General features: G+C 44.8%; 1 protein-coding gene across 29 annotated transcripts in view; it reads right to left on the bottom strand.

The window, feature by feature from the left end:
- The window catches only part of CELF2 (CUGBP Elav-like family member 2), a 559297-nt gene that overhangs the window by 14034 nt on the left and 517643 nt on the right, over positions 1 to 27620 (bottom strand). For 10 of the 29 annotated variants that reach the window (XM_081879916.1, XM_081879924.1, XM_081879928.1 and 7 more), the window contains 2 exons: positions 21567 to 21701; positions 3565 to 3684 (listed from right to left, as the gene is read on the bottom strand). In XM_081879916.1, coding sequence (XP_081736042.1) covers positions 3565 to 3684; positions 21567 to 21701 — 255 coding nt within the window. Of the gene's footprint in view, positions 1 to 3552; positions 3685 to 9968; positions 10092 to 21566; positions 21702 to 27620 lie in introns of all 29 variants that reach the window. The other 19 variants (XM_081879914.1, XM_081879926.1, XM_081879912.1 and 16 more) reach the window with 3 other exon arrangements.

Genomic DNA, 27620 nt, shown 5'->3' with positions numbered 1-27620 from the left:
AAGCAAGCAACTTATACTGTGGAGGACATCCATTCCTCTGGGTACACCGTGATAGACTAAAAACTGGTGATGGCCAAATACATCCTGGCATTGCAGGAGGAAATGCAGGGAGTAGCAGCAGCAGCTGGAAATTATGCAGGAAGTAGGAAAGGCAGCCAAACTAATAACCCCTGACCACTGCCTTTGAGTGAAAGCAAACAGCAAACCTGCACCCAAACTGTACAGGGCCACTTCTTTGTAGTTGACACCTTTGTGATCGGCTTCAAAGGCAGATTTATGAGAAACGTTCTGCTTGCCAGCTGACCTAGAAGCATCTCTGTGGAAGGGGCTTTTTGGACGATACAAAACAGGCATGCTTCTATGCCTGATCCTGACCCCACATAAAGAACCAAGAAGGGAACAGCACCTTGCCCTAGCACATGGGCCCCCTCCCTGGGCACCGGCAGGGAATGCTCCACCCTTGGGACTTTTCTGTCACCAAGGCAAGCACCAGGGTTTGCATCATGTGTGCTCACAGTTAACTTTTAGCTGAGCCCTGAGCCTATCTCACACAGTTTCAAGCATGCTTTATCATTTTTAAGAGCGACAATTTCATTTTCAACACCCCCGAGGGGTTGCTCACCTTCCAGTACACATGGCTGGAAGAGAGCCTCAGGTACACACGCCTTCTGCCACACATGGAAAGTTAGGTGTGAACCGATCCCTATGTGCCCACGTCCACCCACAAGTATTATCTCCAATCATCAAAAAGAGGCAGACACGTTGCGTGGGTCCTGTAGGGATGCATGCTGCACTTTGAACACACTGGATGTGCTCCTCATGCCCTTTTGCATCTGCGAACACACTTGTGGGGGTGGTATAAACCGATTCTAACCAGTTGGCAAAGTTTTTGACAGGCAACACCCTACATCAGAAGCACAAAGCAGACCTAGAAGTTGGTAGGGGTGTGTGTGTGTGTGTGTGTGTGTGTGTGTGGACTGAGCTCCCCGAGAAGGGAGAAAAACCAAGTAAGCAAGGTAAGAACAGAAAGATAACAGGAACACAAAATATGCCCCAATTATGGGAAAGAAAACACGAGACTCAGACATTTGTTAAACATAAGTACAACAAAAATCACTGACACCAATGAATACAAGTAAGAGGCATTTATCTTTTTAAGAAATGCAGACCTCTAATAGTTCACATCTACATTATACTACCTATTAGTCCACTTTGTGATTCTGATCGAACAAGCTACTACTGATCATCAAATAATTCTTAACAGGTATTCTGAACTGACACAAACGGGCCTGCAACGCCAGCTACACTCTTTGTAGTCAGACTCCCGTGCCAGCCGAGAAGCTGAGATTCCTTAACTGCTCTTTCCTAGTATGAGCAGCCAAAGACTTGTTACACACCTCACTTGTTCTCTCCTGCGTTTGCCCGTGCCTTGGCTTGCGAACGAGAGAAAGGGAGGGCTACACGAGGTCTGATGGGGCTCAGGAGGCTGTGCCGAATGCCAAGGCCGCCAGCTGCCTATCTCCAAAATAGACTCCTTCCTACGAAACCTCACGCCGAGTAAACCAGCTAATCTCTTAAGACCCTAGAAACAGATTTCGCGAAGATGCTGCTATGAACTAGCGCTGCTAAGCCCCTGGAATGCATTCCAAGGAAATGCCAATTCTTTGCTGTACGGTGCCTAGTCACGAGAGGAGGCTGGACACTGACAGGGCAGCAGATTACGGAAGGGGGCAGCCTCCCGTAACTTAGTGTCCCCACACAGATGTTTTGGTCTACAGCTCACATTATCCCAAGCTGTAGTCGAAAGCATCTGAAGGACGCCAGGTTGGGGGCAGCTGGGTTAGGGTTTTCAGATAGGTCAAGGACCCTGTACTACACCCCATATCTGAAACTGGGCACCCTGTTTCCTTGATAAGGAAGAACCGCTGGTAACTTGCCCAGCACAAACAAGAGAACAACTCTGGCTTCTATATTTCAGTGTGAATGGTAAAGTGTGCAAGGCTGTGGTATTTAGGTTACAGTAATGTGTGAGACTGATCTGACACCGATAAATCATAGAATTGTAGAGTTGGGAGGGACCCTGAGGATCATCTAGTCCAGCGGTTTTCAACCTGTGGGTCCCCAGATGTTGTTGGACTACAACTCCCATCATCCCTGAGCTCTGGCCTTGCTAGCTAGGGGTGATGGGAGTTGTAGTTCAACAACATCTGGGGACCCACAAGTTGAGAAAGGCTGACCTAGTTCAACCCCCTGCAATGCAGGAATATATAGCTGTCCCATATGGGAATCGAACCTGCAACCCTGGCGTTATCAGAACTGTGCTCTAACCAACTGAGCTATCCAAATACACAACTCCGTTCTTTTCATCTGTGATCTAATTAATACAAGAAAAGGAGATTCTGCCTAAACATCAGAAATAACTTTCTCATGCTAAGAGCTGTTCAACAGTTGAACAGACTCCCATGAGTGGTGGTGGTCTCTCCTTCCTTGGAGGTTTTCAAGCAGAGGTTGGGTGGCCATCTGTCATGGGATGATCTCGTTGAGATTTCTGCATTGTAGGAGGTTGGACTAGATGACCCTCTACGATTCTATGACTGAGTTGTCAATGGGTTTCAATGGGCATACTCTGAGTATGACTTACTAAACTTAAGCAAACTTAAACTGGGATTGAGGTCCACATGGACATCAGTATTGGGGATCATATAGACCAGGGGTGGGGAAGTGGGGGCCCTTCAGATGTTACTGGATTCCTATCAGCCCCAGCTAACACACCCAATGGTCTGGGGTGATGGAATTGGGAGGACCACATGCCCCCCATTCATGATATAAGCTGAGCGCCAATGCATGCACAGATAGCACTCCTATTGCCAGCAAACAAAAGCATGTGCAGGGCTGCTTCCCTAGATAAGGGCTAGGGATGGTGGAGGAGTCTGCTTGAAATGAGTTGCACACGAAATTTGCCAGTTCTGACCCAATCGAGCTTTGCCCACATCAGACCGCCTCATGGACTGCTTCAGGTAATATGCAATGCCTTATGCAACTGTCTTCTGGAAGCCATAAATGAAACTACCACTATTAACGGGGGCACACTCTACACCTCTTGGGCTTAGCAACAGCCCACCGTAATTATGTGCTGCTGCTGCTGCTACAAGCAGCAGCTACTACTAGCAATAGCAGCAGCAACAGGAGCCTCTCTGCTATTCTGTTCTCTTTCAAATGGAAACAGCATCTGGCTCGTCTGAATCTGAAGATGATTGGCCTTGAGAATCAACGCTAGCTGCCCAAGCACAAACCTAACTATGTTCACACCCTGCAAGAGAAACACAATGTTGTGAGGAAATGTTAGCAATGGCGTCGCGGTCCTTCAACGAGGCAAGACCCGTTCAGGCCAAGTCACTGCGGATACCCAGAACAGAACTTTGTCAGTTTCACCCCATGTATTTTGCACATGTCTTTTTCATAGTAACATTCACTGTATTATAAACGGTCAAGTGTTCCTACGGTGATTACAGGGAAATTGCTGGAGTGTCCACCACAGCAATAAATACTCACTGTTTACGGTACCTGCTAGTGCATTAATATTATTCAATCCAACAGTGGCTCCCGCCAATCCTTGGAGAGTCCCCAGAGAAGTCAAGGAATTCATGGCCGCCCCAGCTGTGGAATTTGCTGTTGATGCAGCCACTAAAGGAGGCAAAAAAAAAAGGGAGAGGGAAATGGAGCGCCCAGTTATTCACCCACAAAGAACCATTAAGTTCCATGCTCTCTCACAGTGATAAACCACAGCATTCCTGCTGCAAATGTAAGGAATCAGACAACCTCTAGTACTTGCTTTGATAACTTATGTTTAAAAAAATAAAATAAAAAGTAGCAGGCTGAAACCTAGGATCAAGTCACATGACACCACTTTCTAGGACAAATGGACTTTAAAAAAAACTAAAAAATAAATAAACTGAATTCATGGTAGTGTGTGTCACATTCAAGCCAATGCCAAGATGGGGAAAAAGAGAGCAGTCAAAGATGCAGAGTCATGATGATCTGTTGTAACAATCTGTCCTATCATTAGACCAACCACAATTTGATGCCAGCCAAATGGGAAGAGGGCTCCTTGGGGGGAAAGGGTGGGATAAAAATTGAATTAGTGAACAAATTAATAAAACAGCTTCTTAAATCCACCTGGGCTTACTTGAATAAGCTGTTGTTTTTATATAAATACATACTGTGCAACTCTGGAGTATAACGGAGGAGACCGGACGTAATCAGAATACAGTCATACCTCTTGTAGCGTTCGCTTCATGTTGCAGATTTTCAGGTTGCGAACGCGGCAAACCCGGAAGTGTATATTTCCGGGTTTCACCACGTGCGCATGCGCAGAAGCGTTCTGTGCACTTTGTGCATGCGCAGAAGCGCTCTATCGCGCTCCGTGCTTGCGCAGAAGTGCCGCTCTAGTTGCAGACTTTTTGGGGTGCGAACGGCACCCTGGAACGGATCGTGTCACTGTATTGTTTTCCTAGTGTAGATGTTGAGTGGCTTCCTTTAAGGAAACACATGCTCCAGGAATTTGTTGGGAAATTTGGAGCAATAAGAGAGTTCAACAGTAAGCTATCCCTTGCACATATTTTCTGGAAGCAATGGATACAACCAGACATACTTCTGAGTAAACATGCACATCAGCACAGTGTAAGGCTGCAGCCCTGAGGTGCGTGGAGTAAAAACTGAAAATGGTTCAATTGCCCTGTTCAAGAGTGGAATTGAGAGCAGGAAGAAAGACCACTCTTGTGTTCCTCTGTCCTTTTGCAGGACATTGATTCCAAGTGGAACCAATTTTAAAAAAGGAGAATGGACAGGACAAGATTTTCATATTCTCAGGAGCAGGCCTAAATTCCTCTCCAGTATGGATGTGTGTATGTGTGTCCAGGGACCTTTTGGGTCCAAGTTGACTCCTGGTCCTTCCTTGGCATACACCTGAACCTCCCTGACATCCCCTTTCCCTTTAGCACTACCCAATTTAGTGCTCCAACATCATCTGGGCCAGGGTGTTAGGTATCTTCTGGCTATGCGGTTGCATCCTAAATGTCCCTTGAAGCCATTGTTCTTGCCTTTTACATCATGCATCTGTTGTGGCCATTTCCAGGAATGAATGCATAGTGAAAGCGACCCCGAGGGTGAATTGCAACTGAGGAATCTCAACTAAAGCATTCATGGCAGACGGCCACCCAACCTCTGCTTAAAAACCTCGCCACCTCCCAGGGGAGACCGTTCCACTGTCAAACAGCTCTTACTGTCAGAAAGTTCTTCCTGGTGTATGATGTTAGTAGACTGTTCTCATACCGCACCGAATCAGTGGGAAGAAGTCCAGATTTCCTACTCAGCCGGTACTATATATATATGCATGAATAATTCAGTTCTGCAAATTGGGCACTGAAATCATTGCCTGGGCTGGGAGCATAACTATTTGCCCCTCCACTCCTTAGATAAAATGGTTGTGTCCAGTTGACTGCATTAGTAGCTGACATATTGCTCAAAACACAATGAGGCAGGTTGCAAGTATGATGAAGAACTTCTAAGGTGGTTGAATAGGGGCTGCTGACTACACCTTTAGTGCACATGAAATTATGAGAGAAGTTATTCCTTTTCATAAGGCGCACAGGAGGCGCTTACGCTGATGTTGGCATTAGGGCTGGGTGATTTATCGTCCAAAATATATAGCAAATCATGATGTATGTGTGTGTGTGTGTGTGTGTGTGTGTGTGTGCGCGCGCGCTATGCAAAAATCACAGTGTGGGAAATACTGTGAAGCCAGATAATGCTTCTCTCGATTCCTACAGCCCCTGTTAACTCTGCCATTTTATTTTATTATAAATTATTTATAATTTATTATTTATACCCCACCCATCTGGGCAACGAATCAGAACAGGCACTGGCAAAAATCAGGATACAGGGAAAACTGTGAAGCCAGCCAATGCCTCTACATAGCTCCATCCTTATTTCAGACATTGTGATATATCGGTAGATAGCAATGTTTAGCTGGTGATGTATCATGCTGTTGAAAACCAGGCATTGCCCAGCCCTAGTTGACACGGCAAGCGATGCTTTCATTAACTAACGCCATATTCATTAACAGCTAGTGAAAATCTATTTGATACTGGAAGTGGGGGGAAATTACAAATTGATGTCTTCCAGAACTCCCACCTCAGTGAATCAAGCAGACACTCAAACTCTTGTTGTTCTGAAATGAATAATCTCTCAGCAGTGCTTAATAAACAGCTGGAAGTTGTCCCTGGTTTCCTAGAAAATTTGATGTACTGACAGCATAATGCTTCCAGGCAGCTTTTCTTGATGTTGCTGCCCCATTGTTGGTTAGCCTAATTGTTACAGAAGATGAAATGTATAACATTCACACATCCAGGGGTTTTGCCTTCAGGAGTTATACTTTGGCAGCTCTTTGTCTTGGTCACAGCAAATTGATTCTTTTCTCTGTTTTTTTTGCTGGGAATGTTATCCCCTGAACATTAATAGATTGCAAAAGGGAAGTATTCTTGAAGCAATGAATGAATCATGATGACATTCCCTGGGTATGTTCAATGAAAGTGCATGTGGGCAACTGCAAATGTAATTGCAGTTCTTATTAAGAGCCAGTGTGGTGTAGTGGTTAAGAGCAGTGGACTTGTAATCTGGTGAACCGGGTTTGATTCCCCGCTCCTCCACATGCAGCTGCTGGGTGACCTTGGGCTAGTCACACTTCTCTGAAGTCTCTCAGCCTCACTCACCTCACAGAGTGGTTGTTGTGGGGGAGGAGCGGAAAGGAGATTATTGGCCGCTTTGAGACTCCTTAGGGTAGTGATAAAGCGGGATATCAAATCCAAACTCTTTTTTCTCTCTTCTAATTGCTAGGTTATATCCCTTCTCCCTGAGACACTAGCCTTCTGTCTGCAGGGATCTTTATTTGCTTTGGGGGAACATTTCATTAATGAGACCCCACCCTCTGCACATGCTGTCTCTAGTGATACAGCCCAGAAACAAATCGAACCCTCAAAGTGAGAGCTATGATTGAAATGTATTCCACTCCTCTTTTTGTAAAAAACCCCCACCATACAATAGCACAATATTCTGCCTCTTAGAAGGCAATTGGCAATTTAAGTATCTGTTTGTTTTCTGCATCGTCACCTACAGCAACTTTGTGGGGAGATTTCCATTGGATAAATGATGAGTTAAACCCCTTCTCGCACCTTCAAGGCTGTGATTCAGTCTTCACCCCATGGATGCACAGGCAAATAAGAACACATTGGGAGATCAGATTACTGATCATCCATACCATGTCTAGTTTAGCCCTAAAAGGTTGGACAAATTCTTAGAGGAGAAATATTACTTATCTCTCTTAGTTTAGACCTACAGAGACTATTTTGCTTTGAAAAAATGGATTTTCCCTGCGCAACTAGGTTTGTGCTGCAATTCCCACATGTGCTACACATGGGGATAAAGTAAATCCCATTGAAAACAGAGGTCCTTCCTGGGTGTACAGATTTTGGGCTCCACTGCTATTCAAGGATCACGTTGGCTTTAACCAACTGCCTGAAGATGGGGAATTGTGCAAGGAATTTAATCTCTAAGGAATTTAATCTCTCTCTCTCTCTCCCTCCCTGTATAACTTCAGTGAACTGAGGCTGCCTGCAATCCTAAAGGTAAAGGGACCCCTGACCATTAGGTCCAGTCGTGACCGACTCTGGGGTTGCGGCGCTCACCTCGCTTTACTGTCCACAGACAGCTTCCGGGTCATGTGGCCAGCATGACTAAGCCGCTTCTGGCGAACCAGAGCAGCAGATGGAAACGCCGTTTACCTTCCCGCCGGAGCGGTACCTATTTATCTACTTGCACTGGCTTGCTTTCGAACTGCTAGGTTGGCAGGAGCAGGGACCGAGCAACGGGAGCTCACCCCGTCGCGGGGTTTCGAACCACCGACCTTCTGATCGGCAAGTCCTAGGCTCTGTGGTTTAACCCACAGTGCCACCCGCATCCCATGCCTGCAATCTTACACCCACTTAAAAGGGAGTAAGCCCTATTGCAAGGCTGAGAAACTTGCTGCCCTCCAGATATTGTTGGATTCCAGCTTCCATCGGATTCCGCCAGCATGGTCAAGGGTCAAGGCTGATGGGAGCTGGAACCAACATTGGGAGAGCCATGGGCTCACTGTCACTGCCTTGTTGAATTCAGAGAGGCTTACTCGGAATAGACATGTTTAGGATTGCGCCGTGAGGGTCCAAAACCCCATGAGCTCCAATTATTCCATGTGATAATAACCACACTTCTGAGTTTTTAGTTGATTCCTGGAAGGTTATGTGTTTTTAAAAAACTTCTTGGATACAACTGAAAATGTGGAGGGGGGTGGATTTAATCCCTTTGCTGAAGGTAAACCTGGGTGGCGATTCAAAAGAGCACATCAATCCAGCTATTGAGCATGAGTGACTGGCATTAAGCTACCTGCCCTTTGCAGAAATCTATCTCCAGCCAACCAGAATATTTACTTCATTCAAACTGCATTACTGCATGTTGTGAAAAACTGCATCTATTAAATTCAGCTGGGGGGAAAGCATACTGACTAGAATGTCCGTTTGATTTTGTAAATGGCCCATAGCTTGCATTAACAGCATGCCTAAGAATCAAAAATGATTCGTCCCTCCTTTTGATCTTTCACTAGGCTGTGATAAAATTGAAAGCTTTATTTCCAGCAAGCTTTCTGGAATGTCCATGGAGAAATCAAGCAAGGGACCCTCATCCTGTTTTCAGCAGCGGCTAGACATGGGCTTGCAGAAAGCCTGCAGGAAGCAGTCTTTTCATGTCGACAGTCCACAGCTCCTGCTGTTTGGTTCCAACTTAGTTCTCAAAGGTTCTGTAAGACAGACTACAACGGGCAAAGTTTGCAACCATTTGTTAAAGCTACTCCGCCGGCTACACCCATTCCTTGAGATGTCTGATTTGCCTAGTGACACACGCCTTAGTTATTCCCCATTCGGATTACTGTAACATGTTCTATGCAGGGCTGCCTTTGAAAAGTGCTCAGAAACTTTACCCGGCTCAAAGAACTGCAGCCAGATTGCTGACCAGGGCAAGTTATACAACCGTTAGGGTTTCTATGAAATGTCCTATACAGGTGTATCAAGATAACAGGTCCTGTTTGGCTTTGCTGAACTCAGAGAGTTGCAAGCAAAGAACCAAATACTTGCAGAACCAAATACTTGCAGATTGCGTTGCATCATGCAAGAGAGTGTATTCAGAAAGGACTCATTCAGGTGTCCTACGTGCCAGGAAACAACTTCCTTGCTACAACAGTTCCGCTGGCTGTTTCCGGGCACAGTTCAAAGTGCTTGCTATCACCTACAAAGCCCTACAGGGCTTGGGTCCAAGCTAACTGAAACACTGTATTCCCTCATAGGAACCTGCTTGGGTTCTGAGCTCTTCGGGAGAGGCCCTCCCCTCGGGTCCTGCCACTCTCACAGGCACACTTGGTGGGGGGTGAGGGAAAGGGCTTTCTCGATGGTGGCTGCTCTCAGACAGCTTTGGAACCCCCTCTTTAGAGAAGCCAGTCTGGCTCCCTCCTTGCTGTCCTTCTGCCAGCAGGTGAAGACTTTCTTGATTTTTGCACACACACCCCGGGTCTGCGGCCTTGGAGGGGGCCAACCTACCCAACCCCTAGGGTTGCCCCAAGTCTTTCCCATCCCTACTTAGAGATTGGGGGGTGGGGAACTGAACCTGTGGACTTCTGTGGTCAAGGCATTGGCTCTGCCACAGAGCTATGGCTCTCTCTGCCCCCCAGGGATATACTTACAGCAGCTGCAGTGTGTAAAAGGAGTATGCGTGCGCTGCGTGGGACTTTCATGGTTATGTATCCCTGTGACAGAAGCACAACATGGAGGGGAAGGCCTCTGGACTTTGCAGAGCAAATGGGTGAAAACTGCTTAAAAAAAACTGACCGTCTGCTAGAAAGGTCCTCACTCTCATTTCATCTTCCAGGCAGGTATTTGTCAGTTTGGGGGATACGGGCAGGTAAAGGAGCCCTTTGTGGTTGGAAGACAACTGCAGCGGACTCCCAAATGCTGAAATAAAAACAGGGACAGAAGAAAATGTCCAAGATCAGCGTCCCATTGCCCCCAAATTGCCAGTAACCAGGCAGGTCACTTCTTACCTCACCTGAAGATTAGCTTTGTAATGAGTAACAGTGGCGGATATAACGAACTTCTCTGATAGTCTGTTTATTTTATTTTTAAAGATCAAGCTGCGTTCTGATGTAAATTGGTTCCCTGTGTCAGCTTGCGCATTAAATGAAAAAGTGCTTCCTTCACTTACATTTGTCTTAGGACAGTCTACATGAAGTAAGAAAAGTGTTTGCTAACCTTATCGGGTAGACTCCCTCCGGTTGAGAGCTGGCATGCTGCACATAACTAATGCCCCTATTACATTACAGCACCTTTCCAAGAACTCAGTTAATTAGCCTTTGATGGATTAGACGTCCCTTAATATGCCACAAAACATCTAGGCCCACACAAAAAAATGTGCCGGCGCTTTTGAGCGAACTGCGAGACCTGGTGCTTGTGGTTGCAACGAGCCACTTAATATTAAAGCTCCTTCAGGTGTGGAGTTTTATTAAGCTTCAAATTAATTCTGATGGCTTAGAACTCACAGCCTGCTCCTGGTCAGTGCTTCTCATAAATCGCTGTGGCATACAAGGTAGCATGTCTACCCTGTGCGCGGCATAGCTGACAGCAGCGCTTGATGACGCCGTGGCAGCAAATAACCCGAACAAGCCAGCAATATAGCTGTGTGCTGGTTTGTACGTGCAGAATGTCTAAATAGTCTTCCTCTGGGTCCTGTGTGACTCTGTGAGCGCACATATGGATCTTAGATGCATGTGGGATGGGCCCAGAGTATGAATCAGCTTAGTGCTTCCGGATCCATTGACCGCCCCGGGCCCCAATGTAGCATAGAGAGACTGCAGTACTTTCCAACATTTCACTGGCAAATAGTTTGGTGGGAAGGAAGTATTCCGGTAGCATCCCTATTCTCATGCCAGAGATAATAGCCCAACCTAGGGTTGCCATATTTAGAAAAGTGAAAATCCGGACAAAGGTTGTTGAGCAGGTTTTGGCAAAGCTGTTGAGCTATTTTCTCAAATTAAAAAAAAGAGAGATTTTAAACTATTTTTGAAAGAAATTCACAAAAATCTACATTCCTGGCATGTCTGAATTTCAGCAATTTCCGTCTGGACGCTGTTTAAGATGGCTGAATACCAGCTATGTATGGCAACCCTACCCCAACCTCTTCTCTCTAACACACACACTATTGCAAATGGTGGAAAGGTTCTATTCTACTGTATGTTGTGTTCATCTGATCCACCCTAGCTTCTCCTGTAGAGAAGGACAAAACACACCTGTTGTTAAAAAATATATCAGTGTGACCAGCAGATAGAACGCAGGGCAGGGCAGGGCAGATACAAACAGGAACAAATCTCAATAGATGGAAACACTGGGAACCAGTGTCCCTGCACCCTGTCTCCCATGTAAAATCGAGGTCAAGGCTGCCATTCAAAGGTGCTTGGAACATCCAAGCCACACTTCTGCACATACTGTGGCCATCATAATGACAGGCATTTTGACTGCTTAGTCAGCTTAATAATAAGGGCTATAAACGCCATCTCCAACTCCTTGAAAGATTCCATCAGCAGTGTCTCCGAAAAATTTTACACATCACTTGGGAAGACAGGCAAACTAATATCAGTGTACTGGAAGAAGCAAAGATCACCAGTGTCGAAGCAATGATTCTTCAACATCAACTTCATTGGACTGGTCATGTTGTGCGGATGCCTGATGATCGTCTTCCAAAGCAACTACTCTATTCTGAACTTAAAAATGGAAAGCGTAATGCTGGTGGTCAACAAAAGAGGTTTAAAGACTCTCTCAAGGCAAATCTTTAAAAATGTAGTATAAACACCGACAACTGGGAAACACTGGCCTGCGAGTGCTCCAGTTGGAGAACAGCCTTTACCAAAGGTGTCATGGGCTTTGAAGACACTCAAACTCAGGATGCAAGGGAGAAACGTGCTAAGAGGAAGACACGCTTGGCAAATCCACACCGTAACCAATGTCCCCACTGTGGAAGGATGTGTGGATCCAGAATTGGCCTCCACAGTCACCTACAGACTCATTGTTAAAACTGTGTTTATGGAAGACAATCTTACTCGGCTACGAGTGATCACCAAAGAAGAGAAGAAAGAAGAAGGGCTAGGGCCAAACTAGACATGACAAGGGAGGTGTGTGGTAAGTGTTGCATAGTTTGAAGCAGCTGCATGTGAATGTACCTGTGCGTTTTCCCCTGCAGCAGAGGAAAAGAGGCCTTTTTCCAGCTTGAGAAACGCAACCTTCCAGGGGCCGCGTGGGGTGGGGCCAGAGGCACGAGAAGGCACAACAAGGTATGTGACTTTGTAAAGGAGGCTGCCTTCCAGCCACACAAAAGCCAGAGGTTTCTACAGACATGCAGATCTCCAACCAGGGACAAGAAATCCCTTCTTATACTTCAAGAACACATTTCAGCCAAGAGGCCTGACCTGGGTAGGTACCAAAGATACCGAGAAAGACCGAGAGGGCTTCACTTGCCCAAGGACCAGCAGTTCTGCACCCATTCCCCAGGGTAACAGATACAAAGGAGAGGGAGGAATTGAAAGTGAAAAATAAATGGGATTTACAATTTAAAATAGAACAAGAGAAAGGGGGAAATGCTACTTTGAGCTTCATAAACTGCTGGAAGATCCTTCCAGGTTGTGAATCTTCTGCATCACACAGCACTCAGAAGTTGAGCAGGACTAAAAAAAATAAAAATCCTGAAAACCCAATTTTACTTCTTTTCACGCCTTTTCAGAACCAGCTTGAATTAGGTGACTATTCACGTTTTCCGGATATATTTATTATCACCAAGTGCAATAAAACAAATGTCAACGTGTTACTTACATGGGAAAATATTTTGTGGATTTTTAGAGGAATAAGATGCAGGATTTTGAAAACAGCCATCTCCCAAGATGAGCCATCTACATTGATTCATTTGGAAAACTGTCATACAGGTACAGTTATTTTTAGATAATTTTTGGAAGCGAATCATAGATAGCACAGTGGGTGTACTGGCCTATAACAAAATGTCACCGTGGCAGGCTTGAACTGCCTATTGGAGAGACACGCATTGTGCCAAAGTGAACAAATAAAGAAAAAGCTTTTAAAGAATGTTGGGCACAGACGTTTTGTGATGCTTCTCTGCTGAAGCTTCCTAAACTTTCTATAAAAATGGGCTGCATTTCAAACAATTGTGTTCTAAACTTGAATGCTTTTACCTAACAAAGGCAACCTTTTGTGTGATGGATAACATAATGAATAACCCATAAATCATTTAACTGCATCCCGAGGGAGAAGAAGAGAGATTCTGTGCAAATAGATTTTTCAGCAGGCGGACTGGTCAAGAATGCCAGAGACAATCATCTACATTTATCTGGGAGATCAAGTGAATTAATTGCAGCAAAACAGGCGACAACTGCTTTTATCAATCTTGTAGGAAGTTTAGAAGAATGGTTGACAAGCTGATGAGGTACTTAAAAGGCAGGTAAAGGTCTTGCCAACAAAGGTCTGTATAGTAAAAGCTATGGTTTTCCCAGTAGTGATGTATGGAAGTGAGAGCTAGACCATAAAGAAGGCTGATCGCCGAAGAATTGATGCTTTTGAATTATGGTGCTGGAGGAGACTCTTGAGAGTCCCATGGACTGCAAAAAGATCAAACCTATCCATTCTGAAGGAAATCAGCTCTGAGTGCTCACTGGAAGGACAGATCCTGAAGCTGAAGCTCCAATACTTTGGCCACCTCATGAGAAGAGAAGACTTCCTGGAAAAGACCCTGATGTTGGGAAAGATGGAGGGCACAAGGAGAAGGGGACGACAGAGGACGAGATGGTTGGACAGTGTTCTCGAAGCTACCAGAATGAGTTTGACCAAACTGCAGGAGGCAGTGGAAGGCAGGAGTGCCTGGCGTGCTCTGGTCCATGGGGTCACGAAGAGTCGGACATGAACTAAACGACTAAACAACAAAAACAAAGGTCTGTGGATATACAAGGCCAACACCGGGATATCTCTAATCACCTGCAGGAAATGCAGGGCTCAAAGGCTGCAGTGGGCAGCCTGATGCTTCACAGAATCATAGAGTTGGAAGGAGGATGCAGGAATCTCAGCTAAAGCATCCATGGTAGATGGCCACCCAACCTCTGCTTTAAGACCTCCAAGGAAGGAGAGGGAGACCGTTCCACTGAAGAGCCCTGCTGAATTAGGAGTCTCTCTCTCTCTGTGTGTGTGTACGTGTTGGACAATTCAGAGGGAAACAGGAGCAGAAATGGCTGAAGTTCACTTATTTAAGCCTCGTGTGAAACGGAAATCATTCCAGCAAATATCACCAGTATTGTTGTTGGTTTCAATCTGCAATTTTGCACTGCATTTCCTTTGCATTGAAATGAATGGCCTTTGCTCTGAAATGGGACAGTGTGGAGTGACATAATGATAGCATAGTTACTTATATAAAATTCTGCCATGGCAAGACAAATGGCACCATTTTTGTTGTTGTTGGGAGGTGTACTGCAGTGGAACAGAAGCAGTGCTGCATGTGACAAAGATGGGAAGGATCAGAAATCAGCGCCTTCTTACATTCCTACCAGAGTGGGTGGGTGAGCTCCAGTGTTACTTTAAAAATTTAGGGGTCAGTCCTTGGAATCTCCAAGGTCAGATTTTGGGTCAGATCCATGCCTGAAATCTTGGAGGTCAGAAGCAAAGCTGGATGCTCAGTCTGAAGTCCAAATAAGAGACCCGAGCCCAAAACCTCATGCCGCTTCCTCAAGGCTACCTAAACCTGCAAATCCTATAAGCCTGTACATGCCGATCTTATAGCCTCATTCATCACAATTTTATGTCATTAAACTAGCCAGCCAAGAAATGTTTCCCCTCAAGTGTACTGCCACTTTTGTTGTAATAAAACAAGAAACGGTCTCTAGGTGCAAAGCAATCGGCTGTTCAATTAAAATAGTTCAATACTAAACCCCACCCCCCAATACCTCTTGTGACGGAAAGGAAAACAAAAATAAATAAATAAATAAATAAATAAATAAATATCACTGAAAGGCAAATATAAATGTTCCATTATTGTCTAGGTTTTAATGGAGATGCTTTAGAAATTGGTACATGAGGCTTTAGAGAACTAAATGCATATTCCACGGAGCGGAGAAGAACCAGGAAAAGCTTTTATTCGGGTTTACAAAGTATTTAATGGAGTGGAAAATGTAGAGCCAGATAAGAAAGTTGAAATCAAAGAACATCTTAACAAGGGTTGTTTCTGGGTTAGTTGTAGAGTTTGCAAGGAGGAACAATGCCATTAAACTGATGTTTCTGTTTGATAGCAGGATTCATAAAGGGCTGCTACTGAGTCCCTGTGCTATCTCTCTGAGATCTCTATAGTCAAATCAGAGGACAACCTTCTGGATCAGAGCCCTGCTGAACATACAGAGACGTGTAGGTGAAGAATCTTACTTCTTGCAGCATGGTTGGCTCTGAACACTATCATTATCATTATCATTATTATTATTAGTAGTAGTATTGAAATTTATATACCACCCTTCATCAGGGTGGTTCACAAGATAAACTTACAGGACAAAAACACAAATAGTTAAAAGAAAACCAACCAAAGCAATAACCCCCAGAATTGTTGCTGGGGCCTGGGCTACTCTCTCATTGCATGTGATGGAGAGACATCCTTGCCCCATCTTGGCAAGCAACGACTCTTAAAACAGCCTATCTTTCTGCAAATTCCATGTTTTGCTCATTTTAGGCCTCATTAATAGTTAACTGACTAAGGTATAGTCTGAAGGTACAGGAGCTCATAGCCTTACTTGAAGCTAAGCAGATCTAGGTCTGTCCAATGTTTGGATGGGAGACCATTGGCCAACTTCAGGAATATTGTTTATTTGAGAGCCGGTGTGGTGTAGTGGTTAGAGAGTCGGACTAGGACCTGGCAGACTAGGGTTCAAATCCCCACTCAGCCATGAAGCTCACTGGGCTAGTCACTGCCTCTCAGATTAACCTACCTTACAGGGATTTTGTAGAGGTTAACTGAGATGGGGAGAACCATGTGCGTCACTCTGAGATCCTTGGAGAAAAAGGTGGACTAGAAATGCAATAAATAGTAATTATTGTGTGCCCCCTTTCCACCTCTTGTGAAACGAGAGATGGACAGAGGTAAGTGGCCAGAAGTCCATGCACAAGAGGGACGTATTAATGGGTTGAGGGAACTCTGAGATTTACGGATGTAAAAATAAAATAATGCAGGACAATAAGGAGGGGGAGCTAAGGGGAGGAGAACCACAAAAACAGCCTGAGGGGCATGAAATGTTGATGGACTGTTGGGAGTGGGAAAATGGAATGGCGTGGCTGGGATCCTAAATGGGGAGAACACCACACAACAACATGCCCTGATCATGAGCTTCCTTAGAGATTTCTGGCTAGCCACTCTAGGAAAAAGATTTGTAAATAGAAAAAGATTTGTAAAAATAGACCAGTGGTTGAATCCAGCACAGTTATTCCTATGTTCCAAAATAGCCTATCACAGGGCGCTGTTTTCAGTGCCAGAGCTCTTTCAGTCTCTAATTTGATAGCTGATGGATGACCGCTAACAACCTCAAGGCTTCTATATAAATTTACAACGACTCTCTAAGACCATTCTCCAGCCATTAAACACATTTCCAAAGCATTTCCAAGTTTTATAATGCTTAGTGCATGGCAGCTTCATTAAAGTCAATGGAGCTGGTGCTTCTCTTGTATACAATTTTCACATTAAGGGAAAGAATGCTAAATTAGCCAGAACAGTATCTTCTGAATTTCATAATGGCGTAAGGATTTGGGAGTTGCTCTGAATGTATCAAAGGTTGTTACTAAAAGTGAGACTTGATGAAAATAAACACGTCTATTCTTTGGGGCCCGTGGCTTTGAGATGAAGCAAAAGGCTAAGACCGTTTGGCCACTTTTTAAAACAAAAAGCATGCCCATTTTTTTAAAAAAAGCGATTTGCACATCTTCAACAAGCAGTTTGGACAGGTGTCACTCATACACTGACAGACTTCTGGAACCAGGGGCAAATGTTAAGCGATGGGTGGACTGCCCCTCAACAAAAACTGCCATATTATTACTGCTTCTGCGGTAATAATAATTGGACTGTTTTATGAGGGCTTTAAAAGGGGATTAGACAAATTCAGAAAGGATCAGACTGTCAGTGACTACTAGCTATGATAGCTATATGTAAACTCCAGGATCAGAGGCCACAGGCCTCTGAATACCGGTTGCTAGGAAACGCAAGCAAGAGAGTGTTGTGCTTATGTCCTGCTTATACACTTCCCATTGGAATCTGTTGGGCCACTGTGGGAAACAGCCTGCGGAGGTCGATGGGTCTTTGGTCTGACAAAGTACTGTTCCTCTTACATGCTTATGATGATGATGGGTAAGGTGAGGACAGGGGTGTGGACATGATGAGTATGGTGTGGCAAAAGTAGACATGATACCCAGCTCTTCCTCTCAAATTGGAACCAGTGAAGGTGGTGAAGGTCCTGTGTGAGTGTCTAGAGGCGGTTGGAGGATGGATGGTGGCTAATGGATTGAGGTTGAATCCTGACAAGACAGAAGTACTGTTTTGGGGGGACAGCGGGAGGGCGAGTGTGGAGGATTACCTGGTCCTGAATGGGGTAACTGTGCCCCTGAAGGACCAGGTGCGCAGCCTGGGAGTCATTTTGGACTCACAGCTGTCTGTGGAGGCGCAGGTCAATTCTGTGTCCAGGGCAGCTGTCTAACAGCTCCATCTGGTACACAGGCTGAGACCCTCCCTGCCCGCAGACTGTCTCACCAGAGTGGTGCATGCTCTGGTTATCTCCTGCTTGGACTACTGCAATGCACTCTACGTGGGGCTACCTTTGAAGGTGACATGGAAACTACAAATAATTCAGAATGCGGCAACTAGACTGGTGACTGGGAGCGAATGCCACATAACACCAGTCTTGAAAGACCTACATTGGCTCCCAGTACGTTTCCAGGCACAATTCAAAGTGTTGGTGCTGACCTTTAAAGCCCTAAACGGCCTCGGCCCAGTATACCTGAAGGAGCGTCTCCACCCCCATCCTTCAGCCCGGACACTGAGGTCCAGGGCCGAGGGCCTTCTGGCGGTTCCCTCACTGCAAGAAGCGAAGTTACAGGGAACCAGGCAGAGGGCCTTCTCGGTAGTGGTGCCCGCCCTGTGGATTGCCCTCCCATCAGATGTCAAGGAAATAAACAACTATCTGACTTTTAGAAGACACCTGAAGGCAGCCCTGTTTAGGGAAGTTTTTAATGACTGATGTTTTAATGTATTTTAAAGATTTTGTTGGAAGCCGTCTAGAGTGGCTGGGGAAACCCAGCCAGATGGGTAGGATATAAATATATGATGCTGATGCTGATGATAATAATGATGATAATGTAGGTGTTTCTCTGCCTCTGCCCTGTGTCATCCAGTGAAGTTGAATGCTGGGCGGATTGAGGACCAACAGTTGAACTGTGAAACTTATGTCCACATGATGTGGTGACCACTAACATCATGATGAAATCATACTGTTCTACAACAACCCTGCAAGGTACGCTGGATATCCCAAAGTCATCCAGTGAGTGGCTGATACAGTGGTACCTCGGGTTAAGTACTTAAATCGTTCCGGAGGTCCGTTCTTAACCTGAAACTGTTCTTAACCTGAAGCACCATTTTAGCTAATGGGGCCTCCCGCTGCTGCGGCGCCACTGGAGGACGATTTCTGTTCTCCTGAAGCAAAGTGCTTAACCTGAAGCAATATTTCTGGGTTAGCGGAGTCTGTAAGCTGAAGCGTATGTAACCCGAGGTACCACTGTACTTGAAACCAGGTTTCCCCACTCCAGTACACTAACACACAAGATCTCTAGTATGAATCAAAATTATTACATGGCAAAATTATTTTGGTTTGCTTTCCTTTCTCTCTCCCCTAAAATTCCTTGTGCGTTCCTGCTTGTTTTACTGAAAACATCACCAACTAGTTTCATTCCCTGAGTACCATCATCTTTCGTTTCTCTCTCATCCTCTCAGCAGTACATAATAAATGCGCAGTACCAAGCCAGGTCCAAAATAACCCCTTTTTACATTTTCAACTTCACCGGACACCCACAAAATTGTGAGAGGCCAGCCAGGAAGCGGCTACAGATCTAGGTGACAAATCAAGGTAAGGAGAGTTTCAGAATCAGGCGTTTGAAAACTGCAGATTCCAAGCCCTGCTGGTCACCAAGCGTTTGTCCAGCTCTGGAGGCGAGAGATAAGGAGGAAGGTTGTCAGCTGAGTTGGAGGGAAGTGGCTAGAATGGGTTTCGTACCGAACCCCCCCCACCTGAGTCAGAATCCTTTTGTCTCGTCAATGTGAAAGAACTACAGTGGAAGTGGCAGCAGATATTCACATGACCGGGGGGGGGGGGGGGAGGAGCATCATGTGCATCTGCTACAAATAATAAAATTTCACAACTGAGTTGGAACTGTGCACCATAGCAATAAGCTAGGACAGGAAGAGACCAGCTGTAAATCACTGCAAATGCACCTCTTGTTCCAAGGAAAATATACTTTGTGTGTTCAGTGGCCCCAAGAGGCCAGCTGAGGCTGTGTGGAGTGGCCATTTCTATGTACCTGCACCTTTAATGCGGGCAACATTTACATGGTTAACCCAATTCTCATGACAGCTGTGGTCTGAAAAGGGTTGTTGCCACCATGGGAACCAAGGCAGAAGAAGAAGAAGAAGAAGAAGAAGAAGAAGAAGAGGAGGAGGAGTTTGGATTTGATATCCTGCCTTTCACTCCCTTTAAGGAGTCTCCAAGCGGCCAACATTCTCCTTTCCCTTCCTCCCCCACAACAAACACTCTGTGAGATGAGTGGGGCTGAGAGACTTCAAAGAAGTGTGACTGGCCCAGGGTCACCCAGCAGCTGCATGTGGAGGAGCGGAGACGTGAACCCGGTTCCCCAGATTACGAGACTACCACTCTTAACCACTACACCACACTGGATCTCATACCTAGCTGCAGGTATGTGAACCATGCAAATGGTGCCTCCATACAGTGGCTGCAAATACTCTGGTGGTGGTCAAACATTAACACATAGTACCTGTAAAACAAATATCCACATTATACCCCCCCCCATCACCCAATAAGCAAATGAATAATAAAGAATTAATATCTCTTAGGGATGGATTAATTGCTCATTTTTGGTTTTTCTCAATATTCGATTTTTCTAACGTCCAGTTCAATTCACATTTCTGCTGCAGTTTGCATTTTTATATATAAACAAGTACTCACAAGCTTGTCAGCATTTCAGTTCACAATTTATCCTAACACACACGCTTTCCCCCCACTTTTACCAGATATACACATTCTTGCAAGTGATGTTCTTTAAAGACAATGTACTTTGAATGCTATTTTCACCAATATATGCAAATTGTACATTTTTATCTTGAAAACCTGCACTACAAAAAGTGTGAATTTTGAAAAGCAGCTGTGTTTCAGTTCATTTATGGACTTGAGAATTGAAAATTAGAAAGGCTTCTCCCCATTCCTAATATTTTTAGAAGTCAATATTTGCTAAGTGCAAGATATTCGTTATATATTGTGTGATGCCCTTATAATATAGAATCGAGTCCTTTAAAACTTGACAGCAGGGTTAACAGCTGCTCTAGGAGCACTGGTCTGCAGTGACCTACTGGTCTATTTAAGCACCAGACACCACAGAACCAAACTCTACTCCGCGAAATCCCTCGATAAATATTAGCCATTGCAGACAGCCCTAGCACAGATTTATGCCAAATTTCTTCTAAGCATTTGGTCCAACTTTAGCAACCACAACCCTGTTTCCCTTCCAAATAAATCTTTTCAGGGAGCTGTATCAAGAGTAAAGTAAAGGAAAACAAGAAATCAGAAGGGGGAAAGACGACACATCAAAAACAAGTAAAAGGAGAGCATTGGAAAAGCAGTTCTAGCCAAAGAAAGACACGTGGTTCCTTAAGAGACTGGGAATTGTGGGTCTGAATAAACAAGCAAAGCTCTGCTTGTTTACATTGGACATTTGCTTGCATTCTGAATCCTGCTTTGAAAATTTCAAGTAATCGCCAGGTTGCATTTTAGTTACTACTTGACTGGCAGAATAAAGCCACGTGTACATAGCACAAGAATAACATTTAAGAAGTGGACTCATGCTTGAGAAAATGCTATCTGACATTATATTTATGGTGGCATGTAAGCCTGAGAAAACCTTTATTATTATTATTAAAAAAAACAACACCTGATCAAGCCTGTGGCACATTCACCAATCCGCATTCAATATGTGGCGGCGACTTATTTTGACACCTGTCTCAGAGTTTCTGAAGAAATGGGAGCTAGAAAAAACAACAACAGAGGACACCCCCCCCCCCATACACACATTTGGTCATACCTGGACTCGTGAGTGCGCCAAGGGCACCGGTTGTTGTGGAGAGAGGATTTGCATTGGTGGTGGTAGCTGAGGTTTGGGCGGCGGCAGCTGCAGCTGCTAGAGTTGCCAAATTCTGTAGCTGTAAAGCATTCATTCCTGCAGAAAGAACATAAAAGGAAACTGCAGCGGTGAGCTTGATTACAAAATTCAAATCACATTTTTTGTTTTAAATGAATATAGCTGGGAGCCTCCACTCTATCCTGTTCTTGGATGGACAAAATAGGGCGATACTGACATTCCCTTTACTATTAATAAAAGAGATAGAAAAAGAAAAGCCTTCTCCACCTGTGAGTTCCATCATTATTGAGGATAAAGGTTTTGTATGGTTTTAAATGAGCTGGCCATTTGCTGTGCAATATCTTTGCACATTTGTTTTTCCAGGCTACGATGCTTCTTATGGTTTTCTTTGTATTTGTTATGTTTGCACTCGTTGCTGTTGCTAACCCACCAATAAAATATACACAAAATAGATTTACATTTATGCCCTGTAATCCACCTGTGACAAACCAACTCTCACTCGCTCCCCATAAGGTTCAACCATCTATGCTGAGACATTGGTCCATCTAGCCTAGCTTTCTCTATGCTGCCTGGTGAGAGCTTTCTGTGTTCTGAGGCAGCGATATTTCTCAATCCTGCTAGCTGAGATCCATTGTGCTAGAGAGAGAACAAGGATTCGACTTTCATTCTGTCTCCCTAGCTGTGGCCCCTTCTTCCCGCTAACGACACAGAAACAACCAAATTTGGGTGGCTCAGAATTGCCTGTCAAAGTGTGCATCAAATAACATAACGCAGCCCTTTTCAAACGCCCAGTAAACTTCGTGATTCAGTTATGGCAAGCTTCCCATTTCTACATTTTCCCACTCGTAAAGATAAAATGAATCTGCTGCAGACGAAGTCAGAGCCTGTCCAATAGATCAGGTCAGCACTATCTATAGCGACAGTTTTTGCCAAAGACAATTCTTGATGGGAGACTCCACTGGGAAACAGAATTATCAGGAACGTTCTGGTCACATATGTAGTAATGACTTGGGCACTGGGGGGAGCCAAAGACTTTCAGTCATATTTCGGCCAGGTTTCTTAAGCTACTTAAGAAGTGGTAAACTTAATAATAACCTGCAGAAACAACAACAACGGCTAGAAGACCTCACGCTGCATTTTAAATAGTTGAGAAATAATTGGTGTGTGTGGTTGTTCTTTACAGGCACAGAGATAATGCAAAATTATAAGAACCTGGAAAAAAAAAGTCCTGGATGTTTTTAGGTGTGATGCTAGGAAGCAGATTGTGCAAAGAACTTGGCATCAGACAAGATGCAACCATCCTCAGTGGGACTTGGCATTAGTTCAGCATGAAGATCTAGCAGATGCTGCTATGGGCTTAATATAGTTGGAGGCATGAGAGCAGGATACTTAGAAAATCACTTTTCTCCATCTGTGTCTGCCAATATGGTAAAATCTTCAACGGAGACCTTTCTTCAGGTACCTGCATTAGGACCGACTCTGGAGGTGCTGCAGTCATGGAATAATCTCCCAGGGCAGTTACTAAGGAAGAAATCTTATCTGATGTATACATGCCAGAATGAGTGAGGCTGTGATACCTTGGATGGAAGATGCCTGTCCTTAGTTAAAATGCGAAGCTCCACTCAATAATTGCATAGCCCCTTCTGCAACTAGGGATGGATGGAAATGCCAATTCTGATTTTCTCAGTTTCTCATTTTTCCATTCTTTAAATCAGTTCTCAACATTTCCTCAGCAATTAGCGCGCGCGCACACACACACACACACACACACACACACACAGACATATATATATATATAATTTCTCCTAATTTTTGTCTACAGATTTGGCCAATTTTGCAAAGTGCTTGTCACTAACACAACACATTTTATATGTTCTTGTCACCAATGCATGCATTTTTGTGCACATTCTACTCTAGCACACCTATTTTTTGCACACATGACCTGGCTGGATACTGAACGGAAGAACTTAAGAAGAGACTGTTGGATCAGGCCAACGGCTCATCTAGTCCACCCTCCTGTTCTCACAGTGGCCAACTAGAGACCTATGAGAAGTCTGCAAGCACGACCTGAGTGCATAAGCACTCTTTCCAGCTGCGATTCCCAGAAACTGGTATTCAGAGGCATGATGCCTTAGACAGTGAAGGGAGGACACAGCCCTCGTGGTTAGTAGCCGCAGATAGCCTGGTCCTCCATGAATTTGCCTAACCCTCTTTTTAAGCCATCCAGGTTGGAGGCCATCAGTTGTGTTTACCTTTTCTGACTTTAAAGCAGTGTTTCTCAACCTGTGGGTCCCCAGATGTTGTTGGACTACAACTCCCATCATTCCTAGCCAGCATGACCAGTGGTCAGGGATGATGGGGGTTGTAGTCCAACAACATCTGGGGACCCGCAGGCTGAGAAACACTGCTTTAAAGGGTAATCTCTGGTACTCCTGATTGCGGAGGAAAATGAAGATTGTGGAGAAGAAGAAGAGGGGAAATAAAAACAAAAATGAAAGCAAAGCAACCTGCAAAGGAGTCAGACCACTGGCCATCTAGCTCATGTTATCTGCATGGTCTGACAGTGGCTCTCCAAGGTTCAGACAGGAGCTTTTCTCAGCCATGCCTGGAGATACCAGGGATTGAGTCTTGTATGCAAAGCCAAGTGCTCCATCTCTGAGCTACTGTACTTTTTTGTGTATAAGATGTCCCCTCTTTTTTCGGGACTCCAAATATAGAAAATGGGGGAAGATTGCTCAGAGTTGTTGGACTTTTTTTCGGGAGGGGGGGGTTGTTGCCCAGACTTGTTGAGCTTTATTTTTTGGGTGGGAGGGGTTTGCCGAAAATCGCTCACCCACAGGAACGCAACAGCAGATCGCACACACATCGGCGAAGCCACCAATCGTCTGAACGCTCACCGAGAGCAAGCAACAATCGCCCGCCCAATTGCTGCAGCAGCCAATAGGCAACGGACCTTGCAGCACCCACCAATCACCCGCAAAAAGCACCACAGACAATATTTGTGCTTGCAGCAGCCACCAATCACCCATCCCACCTCTCCACTATCTGTGTACATAAGACAACACCAAGTTTTTGGCACAATATTTTAATACTAGGTTTTGAGGCCTAACCTGTTGATGCTTTTTTAAAATATGCTCAGGCTTTGGCTCTTATTTTGGGTTGTTGTACTGGAGTTCTTTGTGTTTGAATTCTCCAACAGCTTAAATAGCTTTGAGAAATTCATTTTTCCAGTCCGACAGCTTTCGGCGTCCCATTTTAACATTCTTAGGCTTCTTCTTCTTGTGCATTGAACACTATCCCTTTCAGGAAGATTTCTTGGGGGCAAGTGGTTTTTCCACCTGGCCTGGTTTAGTTCTAGTTGTTTTTTCTATTTTCCGCTCCTGACTGGATTATATTTTAATACAATAACCTGGTCTTATACACTGAATAATACGGTAATTTCTAAGGCAATGCAATGATTTCCCAGTCCTTGGAAGTGACAGCATTGTACTTTCGCGGGCCGCACTTGCTGCCTCTCTCGCATTCCTGAATGTGCACTTTTCACATTGCACCCCGGGTGTTTGGTTCCCCCTCCCCACCGCCTTTCCCTTACATCCCACAGCAGAGCCGGACAGAAAATAATGTGATCATTTTTCTTTGAAACCGTTGAACATTCCACAAACGCAGCGCTCTCTGAAGAAATGCAAATCACTTAAAACTCTAAAGCACAGCCTGATAGACAGAGTGGCACAAACAGCCTCGCACACCCCTTCTGCCTTCTGGGAATAAGCTGCTGGAAACCAAACAACTCTTAATCTTTATGATGCGAGAAAAACGTTGCGAATAAAAGTAGAATCTGACTCTGCGTTCGGTAATCGGTATATACCAGTAAGCTAACAAAACTTGCCCAATATTACGGACAGCAAGAATCCCAACTTTGATTTTGCAGCTTGGCAGATTAAAAATACAATTAAATTATGTTCATAACAGATGCACAATATGCCTGTTTGAAATGTAATATTTTTTTTAAAAAACCCCCAACAACAACATATTTATAAGGAAGAGGGGCCATGAAAATTTAATTTAATGTTCACCTTAGGTAATTTCATGTCTTATTGTTCAGAGCAATTACCATAAATCTACATATCAATAAGCACGAACAGATGTCAGTTGTTACAGCCGCTTGCCAATCAGGCCTGTTAAAAACTGGCAGATGGATGGCTGCAAAACCCTCTCATAAGGCCCATTAGCACATTCACAGGAAAGCCATGTAGCACCACTGCAGAGTCACTCATGCAGGCCGGTTAAAAGACAAGCACAATCGGAGATCTGAGTTGTGAAACTTGAGTTGTGAAACCTGCAGGGCAATCTGCAACCACCCACTCAAGAACCTAGCCCAGGCATGTCCAAAGTCCGAATTTTGAATTATGGTGCTGGAGGAGACTCTTGAGTGTCCCATGGACTGCAAGAAGATCAAGCCTCTCCATTCTGAAGGAAATCAGCCCTGTGTGCTCACTGGAAGGACAGATCCTGAAGCTGAGACTCCAATACTTTGGCCACCTCATGAGAAGAGAAGACTCCCTGGAAAAGACCCTGATTTTGGGAAAGATGGAGGGCACAAGGAGAAGGGGAGGCAGAGGACAAGATGGCTGGACAGTGTTCTCGAAGCTACCAGTATGAGTTTGACCAAACTGCGGGAGGCAGTGGAAGACAGGAGGGCCTGGCGTACTCTGGTCCAGGGGGTCACGAAGAGTCGGACACGACTAAACGACTAAACGACTAAACAACAGCAACAACAACAAGCAGGCAGGGACCGCCACTTCTTGCAGGAAGGCATTATCGCCTGGCTGCTAGTGTTTAGCATCTAATAGGGCAAGGGTCCTGAGCACAAGTGGTCGCCCTGAGCGATACAAGCATCTTGTCCACATCCTTGAATGGTACAAACTGAAACTCATTCAACACAACAGGACCGAACAGAGCTCTGCACACCCCTTGAGCATCCAGATTCTGCTGTAACAGCAGAGTCAGGATTCCGGAGGGGTTGCAAGCAAATTCACCCTCAAAATGCTTTGCGAACAGGTCACAGTGAGCTGCTGTCAGTTCTGCCACCTCTTTTGGACCAGACTCTATTCAGGGAGACTTCTTGCCCTGTTTTAAGCCACAAATCACTATTTCCCTAGTGATGATGCCTATCAGGCACAATTGACCAGCCACTGGCTGTGGTAGCATTTGGTCTAACCACAGAGCATTTCTCAGGTCGCTTTCATGATATCTTAATTCTATTCTACTTTCATTATTAAAGGGAGGGAAAGGAAACAATCAATACTGCATCAATTCCCCTCCCCGCAAAAAACAGACCTGTTGCTTTTATAGTCTTTCTTCTTTCAGAGAATAATGTAGGCATTCACACAAATTGGGCAAAACAGCCAAAACAATAAGCACAATATTACATACTTTGGCAGGACAACCATTTTGTTTCCTTAGAAAACTTTTCTTAACAACACAGCCAAAGACACAGAGTTAGGATTGCCTCTGAGCACACGCAAGTGTCTAGGAGTTTCTTTTCAGTACCAGAACTGAGCTCACACAAAAATCCATTCCTGGTTACCCCAAAATGTTCATCATTTCAGCCTAAGTTAAGTGGGAAAATTCATTTTGTTGTTGCTATTGCTGAACAACTGGGAACCAGAAAGCCTTGCCAATCTACTACTAAACACCACCCAGAGATCTAATCTATGTTGTGCACATCATTTCCTAAAACGATTTGCCGTAGTGGCACCAACGTTTCCTTTTATTTGTCACTTTAAGGAAGGCAAAGAGGGAGGCGGGCGGCAGTGGAAGAAATGACCAGCAGAACTGGAAGACAATCATCTGGCAAAATGAAACAGAAAAGGGGCTCCATATTGCAAGTTGGTGTTGAGGATGTTTGGAAAAGTTGAAGTCTATGTCAAGAGACCACTGGTAACAAACTGGCAGAGACGGCAGTAAAATGTGGGGATCAGAAGAACCAGTCTCAAG

The sequence above is a fragment of the Podarcis erhardii genome (assembly GCF_964252035.2).
Source record: "Podarcis erhardii genome assembly, chromosome: 10".
NCBI lineage: Eukaryota > Metazoa > Chordata > Lepidosauria > Squamata > Lacertidae > Podarcis > Podarcis erhardii.
The sequence above is the reverse complement of the archived record's forward strand: the minus strand, read 5'-3'. Positions and strand labels throughout refer to the sequence as shown.